The 8,250-nt window shown below is 47.2% G+C and overlaps 1 protein-coding gene across 1 annotated transcript in view; it reads left to right on the top strand.

The window, feature by feature from the left end:
- Positions 1-2: 2 nt before the first annotated feature.
- The window catches only part of MTMR14 (myotubularin related protein 14), a gene marked incomplete at its 5' end in the record, with an annotated part of 34,511 nt that continues 26,263 nt past the window's right edge, over positions 3-8,250 (top strand). Inside the window, 6 exons of the mRNA XM_010573557.1 lie at positions 3-92; positions 172-317; positions 5,531-5,639; positions 6,680-6,755; positions 7,490-7,550; positions 8,112-8,234. Coding sequence (XP_010571859.1) covers positions 3-92; positions 172-317; positions 5,531-5,639; positions 6,680-6,755; positions 7,490-7,550; positions 8,112-8,234 — 605 coding nt within the window. The remainder of the gene's footprint in view (positions 93-171; positions 318-5,530; positions 5,640-6,679; positions 6,756-7,489; positions 7,551-8,111; positions 8,235-8,250) is intronic.

Genomic DNA, 8,250 nt, shown 5'->3' with positions numbered 1-8,250 from the left:
CCGGGGACCGCGCCCTGGCCGAGCTGCTGCTGGAGTTCTCCCGGGCACAGTACCGCGCCAAGGACGGCGGCGGCGCCGCCGCCGCTGCTAAGGTGAGGGGGCCGGCACTGAGGGGGGCGGCGGCGAACACCGGTGGCGGTGCGGGGGGCGTTGACCGGTGGCTGTGCGCAGGTGGAGCGGATCGAGCGGCGGTGCCTGGAGCTCTTCGGCCGCGACTACCGCTACAGCGTGATCCCGAACGCGCATGGCGAGGTCTGCGCCCACTACCCGCGACACATCGTCCTCCTGGAGCGCGACGCCGGCGCCGGCCGCGACCCGTAAGGCCCCCGGTCCCCCCGCCCCGCACGGCTGACAGCCGGCGGAGGCGGCTTCGCGTCTTGCCCCCGGGGAGCTCCCGTGGCTGCCGCTCCGGGGCTCCCGCCGGCCGGGGGAAGCCCCGCCAGGCTGCGCTGCGGCTAATTATAGCCGGCGGTGTCAGCCGCTCCCGGGGCACCCCGCGCTGCCTGCCAGGGCTGTGCTTGGCTGCCGAGCTCCCGTGGAGCTCCTCCGAGCTCCCCAAGTCTCTTGGGCTCTCCCTGGTGAAAGCTGCGAAGCTAAGCCTGTAACTTGAGAGGTGCCAAGGAAACGGGCTGCTCCGGGGCAGCGCCAGCTCCGCTGCACGCTGTCCTCGAGTAGATCCTAATGACTGCTCTGCTACAGCTCGCCCAGAGACTCAAAGAGCTCGTGGTTGGGAGGAGCAGGACTGTGCGGTGCTCTCCCTGTCTCGACGGAGTGCCTGTGGTCTTGCTGGAAGGCCTCTGATGAGAGAAATTTTAGTCTGGAAAGCAACTTGGGGCAGGGGGAGCTGATGGGGGGCTGGACAGACGAGACAATCTCGACAGAAACAGTCTGCCCCCACCACAGTACGTGGGTCAGTGGGCACTGAGGTTTAATGAGTTAATGGGAAATGCTTGCTTGCAGTTTAGCACAAGTCTAAGCCAATGCTTTTCTGGACTTTGACCCACAAGCTCAGAATCACGTTGGTCTCACTTCTGGTTGAGCGCTAGCTGCTCCCTGCAACTCTAATGACAGCCTCTCATTTTTTATTTTCTCTTCCAACAAAACATAATGCAATTTTGCAGTCTTAACTGCCTCCAAGACAAGAGTTACACATGCGAAAGGGCGGTGGTCACCAAGTTCCCCTCGCATGTCCAGCTGCTTTGCCTGAGGAAGGCAAACTGTCAGCTGTTGCACTGGCACCTGGGCCGGGTGCTGTAGGAGGGGGTCTTTGGAAAAGAGCCACAACTGATTGTCAGGTGGGAGAATTTCTGCTTAACGGTTAGATCAGATTAGAAGAGATTAAACCCCTTTCTGCAAAAAAAGGGAAACTGAAGTCTGAAGCTGTAAATATAATTAGGTAACTGAATGCTTCTGCTTTTCCTATTCTTGCAAGCGGAAATCATGCTTGATTTTTCTGACGAGTATTCAAAACAAGTGTACTTACAGTCAGTGCCCCCGTTTTCTTCCAAGACTTTTGCAAGCCAGCATCGGCAATTAACATTTTAAATACTGATTCTTTCCAAGTCTTGATTTGCTGTCCCAGAGAGTCACGGAAACACGCTACCTTTCATCATCGCTCTTCTCCTGTTTTCTGGGTGATAATCTCTGTAAAATCTGCTAAGTAATTTTTAGACAAATACGGTTTTTAGTTTCATCATAGTACTCTATGGAATAATTATGAAATGGAGACTGTTGCACTTCTTGTGTTACAGAATGCAAGAACCTCTTCCACTGAACGGGACACTCCCTCTAGGACCGAGTGTCTTTGACTGCCTTTCATCTTTGTAATGTTCTTAATCAGCTGGTAAGATCTCCTTGAAGTGTCCAGGATGCTTCACGCCTCTGAGAATACCAAGGTTTTTTGGAAGCAGTTCTCACTTGTGCGAACTCTGCGCTACCCATTTGGTTCTGCTGGTACAGCTGTTTCTGAAGCCACATGAGGAACCAGCAAAAAATGAGTATTTTTAACCCAGATCAGTTTCCTGATCCTGTACATTCTGTGGCTGGGAAGCTGGGGCAAGAAAGGATGTTGCTTCATCAAAGTTTGCTGACAGTATTCTGAAATCCAGGCAGGTGCAGGAGATAGCAGGAGGAATTTGGCATGTGGTTTTGGCCTGTATGCCCCATGGTCAGGTGCTGCTCGCAAGGAGCCACAGAAAGTAGCAGGGTGCGTCTGACAGCCAGGAGCACCTTCCCTGTGCTTGGAAATCTCTGATGTCCGTCCCCCCCTGCCCCCAAAGGAGGAGGCAGATGCTGCAGGCAATGGAAACAGAGGGATATGCTCAGTTCTTTACTCACTGTCTTGGAGTTACTGTGACTATGCTTAATGAAGACGCCCAGACCTCAGACACAGGCCATGTCTTTGGTTTCACCTGACCATCCTGTTATGTGTCTGCACTCCAAACAAATATGATCACAGTTGCACGTAATCTAACAATATGAGAGGAATGCTTTGGTTCCAATGCTGTTATGGCTACCCAAAGAGAAGCATCTCTGCTTCAGGCCTGTCTGAAATACACAGTTGCCAAAACAGTTGCTTGCTTTTGCAGGAAATGTTTCCCTTGCATTTAAAAAGATTAATTCAGGTTTGGGGTCTGATTTTGGGAGGAGGGTGGGCAGGGAATTAATACAGAGGTAAGGTTGCCCAGCTGTATCTTCTAGAAAACAAATTTCTGAAGGAAAAAAACCAAAACAAAACACCTGAAAGTCCAAAAAAATAAAGAGTTGAGATACACATCATTCCTTCCACCTCATTCTGTACCTTGTGCCAAGCAGCCTTAATGATGTTCTTTCACACTGCTGCTGAAGAGTGCTCTGTTTTCTGAACCTTTTTCAGTTGATTTTGCTCCTACCTTTGCTGCTTTTAATCACTTGTCCCTGTAAAAGCGTTGCACCTGTTCTTCAGAGCAGCCATTCCCTTTACTACAGTAGTCTCGGTACTACCATGTTTACTTACCATGTTTATCTCTAGCTCATGTTTATCTCTTGCTTTACTGATGATGGCTCTTGAGACGAGAAGATCCGAGATCCCCGCTTGTAGCACAGCCATGATAGATAGCAGAGTGGGTCTCTCCGGTGCATGTGCAGGCTTCCCAAGGAGCAGACACAGGAGCCTGGGAGAGGGGCTTATCCTTCCATGTCCCCAGTGGGGTGCTGGGCTTCCCGCTCACCCCATGTCCCAGGTCACTGCCGAGCTGCTCAGACTCATTCCCCAGTGCTGCGATGCCTCTCTGGGGAAGTGCAGTTAGCGTGCTGAGAGGTGAAACCTGTTGCGTTGTCTCAGCTCCTGGGGAGGTGCTTCCCTTATAATTTCTGATCTTCTTTCTTCTTTGCTGAATCCCACCTTCTGGACTTGGAAGCAGTGCTGTGGAGCTATTCTGGTAACAATGTATTAAAGTTCTTGTTTTCCTCTGTATTTGCTTTTGCAAAGGAAATGTAAAGACAGCTGGAGCAGAGTGCAGGATGTGTCTCTTAACTGTGTGCATTCATTTAAAAACAACCCCACTACCAAATCTGTAAGTCAGAATCAAAGTTTCAAAATAGTTTGGTATTGGGAATTATACATGAAGTCATCTCTTCTCAAACTGCTCACAGGGAGTGCCTGCAGTGTGCGTTATTCACAGGCTCTCTGAGGGAAGCAGATTGTGGAGCGGAGCTCTTGACTGTTTGCAGTGACAGCAATGAGCAGAGTTTGGGTTGTGTTGATTGGGCGCGTGCTTCTCTTGCACGCAATCTCACATACTCCCATGTAAAGTGTATTGTGTTAGCTTTTTTCTGTCTTTGCACTTAGCACCCTTGTGTCCACAATGTTTAAAGATTAGCTTGTGTTCTTGTTCTTTAAGCTCTGTTATATGTCAAAGCTCTTTGGAGCTGGACAGCCAAAATAGTTGTGTATGTAGGGAAACTCGTGAAAAAACTTAAGCCTCCACTATGAATTCTGAGAATTGAATCCTTTTTAAAAAAAAAAAAAAAAAGTAGGATCTGAAGGTCTTGTTCGCTGTTTCCCTGCTTCTGCTGGCACCACCTTGAATAATCTTTTCCACAAACAGATCAATTTCCATGTTAATAATAGATTAAATTTTTTAATCCTTCCCAGAATGGCAGCTGCAGGTAGGTTGCTCCACACTCTCACTTATTCTGAAGCTTAGCAACTTCACAACTTTCTTTTAACTTCTAGCATAAAAGTATTCATTTGTTCTTAGGCCAGCATTGTCCTTTGCCTTTGAGTTCTTCCCCTCCTCAATTGTAAGTTCTCTCCTTTGCCCTAATGCATATATTGTTGTGTCTTCACTTCATCTTCATCTGCTCTGCCAATCAATCCGTGGTGGTTTCTCTTGCAGCATAGACTGTCCCCTGGCTGTCCTAATCATCTTGCTGTGCCTTTTCAGGCATGGTTAGGTCACTAGAATCAGGTGCCTTATCTCAGCTGAGATCTTGTGCTCTGCACAGTAATGCTGGTACTTCTCCACCCCACCGAAGAGTTTCCTGTGATCTTATTTGTCCCTTTTTTCAGATTTAGCAAGTTGATAATGTACGAGCATCCAGAGATCAACCAGTTCATCCAGGCTCTTCTACTGAGCTCCACTACTGGAAAGGGCTAACTGGAAATTCTTGTTAATCATCTTTAAGTGCATGGCCATGCAGTGTTGTATGCCCAGACTTCATCTGGTTTCTGTTATGTCAGCCTGAGTGCTTCTCCAATTCCGTGTGGAAGCTCTAGTCCTCCTTACATTGACAGTTCCTTGTGAAGGTCTGTGTAGTTCAGAAGTCAGTTTGGATTCCTGTCAAAGGTAGGCTGGTATTTGGATGAATTGCAGCAATTTTAACTTGTTTCAAAAATGTCTCCAACTAGGAACAGATTTCTGTTTTAACTTTAACCAGAAAACCAAACAAAATTTAGTTATGCAGATGCAGCTGACGTTAATCTACCTACCCTGCTCAACCCACTAGCTGATTTACAGACAGTTGTCTAATTACCCAGCAGCAAAAATGCTCAAGTGACCAGAACTAAGGTTCATTGAGTGTTCAAGTTTTGACCCTGGATTTTATTTATTTTTCTTTGCAAAATTACCACTCTGATAGTGAACTCACTCTGATGGTAGTGTTGATCTTCTTTTTGATGGAAATGTGGTGGGGAGGAAAGCAGAACATTTGTTTTTGTAGACACTGGCTTACTCTGGTAGTCCTTCATTAGTAATCCATGTGTTAGTCTGTAGCAGACCATTCTGACGGTACTCATGCCAGCTCCTAAAGATGCTCGCTGTCGTATACTGTGCAGCTGGCCTTTCAAAATAAAGGAGACAGAAAAGCGTCCATACTTCTTGTATAGCAGCGGAAGCAATTCTTAAAGAAGTGTCCTCTTGCTTGCTAACTTCAGAGCTGGCTTCTAGGTTAAAGGGATGGGCATTATAACCCAGGGTGTCTGTAGCAGCTTTGCTGAAAGATGTGTGAGAAGATGCTCTGTGTACTGAACTGAATCTCTGTCCACTAGGTTTGAGAGCACTGTGCAGGTTGGCAAACTGCAAGACCTTATCAACCGAAGTAAGATGGCGAGGTGTAGAGGACGATTTGTTTGCCCAGTCATTCTGTACAAGGGAAAGGTAAAGCTTCATGGGTTACCTGTCTTAACTTAGAAAATGACCTTTCTCCCTGCCGTTTGAACTGTGCAGCCATGTCTTCAGTTGGTTGTCACCTTTCCAAATGCTGTAAAAATCTGTTCTTAGGTACAAGCAGGCAGCCTGCAGGAGCAGGTAGCATTTGCTGTCTAGGCTGCATAAATCATCTGTGGGGACTTCAGGTTATTTTACCCCACAATGTCATGAGCATTGCACCAAAGAGCTAACATTTTCTCCATATGTATGTCCCTTCTGAAGGACCAATGGTATTTGGTCTTTGAGAGGGGAAAGACAATTATTGTCACTTTCTGCCCCTTACTCTTTCCAGCAGTAAGCTCTGTTTGAATAACTTTTCTCTCTAAAGAGAAGTTTCCCTTGTCTGTTCCCTGGGGAGGCAAGATTGCATAAATGGTCTTATGAATGTGTGGGCTTGTCTGCAAGGGGATCTGTAAGAAAGTGAAATTAGATTCATTTTTATGTGGATTACTTAAACTGTATTGCAGCCCTGTAAGAGTAGTCTCATTTAGAATTTAAGTAGCTTAATTCCGTTTTCTTAGTTCAATTAAGAAACACTGTGTGAATAGCAAAATCATACCTGTGACAATTTTAATCTAGCTTGACTGAAGCTATCGTGGGCTGAACCTGCTGACCTTTTTCTGCAGGAGTGAACTGCCCAGAGTTGTACTAGGACCATCCATAATCTTATCCACAGGAATGTGGAAATAAGGCTCAAGCAGGGTATTAGCAGAGCATGGATGTTGCTACCTTGGCAGTAATTGACTGTATTAGTGAATTGGAGAAGTAGAGATGAAAATGTGATTTAAAAACTAGCTACAGATAAAGGCACTTGGGAGTTTGATGTGTTTGGAGAACTTGATCTGGACCAGAATTGCAGGGGAGACTGCCAAGAGGCGGTGGCTGTAGGTACCAACTAGTTCTATGTAACGTGACAGCAAATAGGCCAGAGACCTGATAAGGGAAAGACTCCTGGAGCATGCGTGGTTAATAACAAAATTTTCCTCCAGCATATTTGCAGATCTGCAACACTGGCTGGCTGGGGAGAGCTCTATGGGCGCACTGGCTACAACTATATCTTCTCAGGTGAGTGAGGAGCCATTTGTCACTGTCTGCCTGATAAGGCTGGTCAGTGCTGGGACAGTGACCTACACACGAGAGCAAGCTCTTCCTGAGAGCTGATGCAGCGCTCTACCATGGACCTGCTTCTATCAGGTCCTCCATAACAGAGCAAAGACTGAAGTCTCCTGTCCATTTCCAAGCACCGTACTACAGGACAGAGTGTTGTAGCTCATAAGAAGCAGTGGCAAAAGAACTTGAGGCTGAAGAGTGAGTTATGGGAAGTATGTAAGCAAGTAAGGCAGCCCAAAGGATTCAGAGTACTGATTCCCAAACATCGGGGTTGGGAATAATGGAAGAAAGAGGATAAGAACTTGCTGTTGCTTGGCTAATCATTGGGAGTCAAATCCTGCTAATGGTGAGATATACTGGATTCTAGGGAAAGCTCTTCAGGGGAGTATGGGGCATCTGTAGTGTGGGAGCTGAAGCTTGGCTTAACAAAGCACTGTGTAGTACTATTGGGGTGTCCTGCTGGCTGTCAGTAGCGGGTTTGACCTGCCTGGGTCCTTTGCAATGACAAGGGAAGGGTGGGCTGTTACAAAATGGGCTTTTCAGGAAGACAAAATGTGGGGAACTATTGAGAGCACTTATGTGTGGAGAGAGGGCACCAAACCATGACCTTTTTGGGTGCGTGCATGTCTTGTCAGATTGGGGATTGAGTTGGTTTACACGTGCTCCAGTTCTTAATGCTTTCCTTGCAGGAGGTTCCGACGATGCTTGGGCAGATGCAGAAGACATTTCAGAGGAAGATTCTGCACTTAGGTTTGTATGCATGACTGGGATGGGGAAAAGGAAGTTTGAACCAAAGCTGACTGGCTCAGCCACACAATTCTGCTCTTTCCTAGGCTGGGCTTTGGGTCCAGGCTTGAGACCATCACCAAGCTTGGAGCATTATTTTCCTTTTGAAAAAGAGTCTTGAATGCTAATGGCTGGCTGAACCCAGTGTAACTGAAGCCTGCTAATCTCTTGGCAGAGGGACAGGCTGGAGACAGGAATATATAGAGCCATTTAAAAAGGTGTTTGAATTACACAGACGTGCTTACTTTGTCAAAAAGTACATCTCCAGGCTGGAGAAATTGTTCTGTATCTTACGTGCTTGTTGCAGAACAGAGTAAGACAGGGAGGGGAGGGACCCTAAACACAAAGTTTGCAGTACCAGTTCATTGCAGGATCTGGCTCTGACCTGTGGAGACAAGGCTCATGCTTTGCGGCTTACGGCTAGAAGCGGTTCAGGGAAGAACTGTGGCAGTATTGTGCAAAGAATCAGACTCAACATGGTCAGTCTTCCATGCTCGTCTTGCTTTGCCTTGTTCTGTCTTGCAGAAATGCAGACTCCCAGCTGTTTGACAAGGTCAGAGGGCACGACATCAAGCTGCTTCGATACCTGTCTGTCCGATATATCTGTGACCTGATGGTGGAAAACAAGAAGGTGAAGTTTGGCTTGAAGTGAGTCTGGGTTCGT

The sequence above is a fragment of the Haliaeetus leucocephalus genome, unplaced genomic scaffold, assembly GCF_000737465.1.
Source record: "Haliaeetus leucocephalus isolate CR32 unplaced genomic scaffold, Haliaeetus_leucocephalus-4.0 Scaffold2, whole genome shotgun sequence".
Classification (NCBI taxonomy): domain Eukaryota; kingdom Metazoa; phylum Chordata; class Aves; order Accipitriformes; family Accipitridae; genus Haliaeetus; species Haliaeetus leucocephalus.
This window is presented reverse-complemented; position numbering and strand designations above follow the sequence as displayed.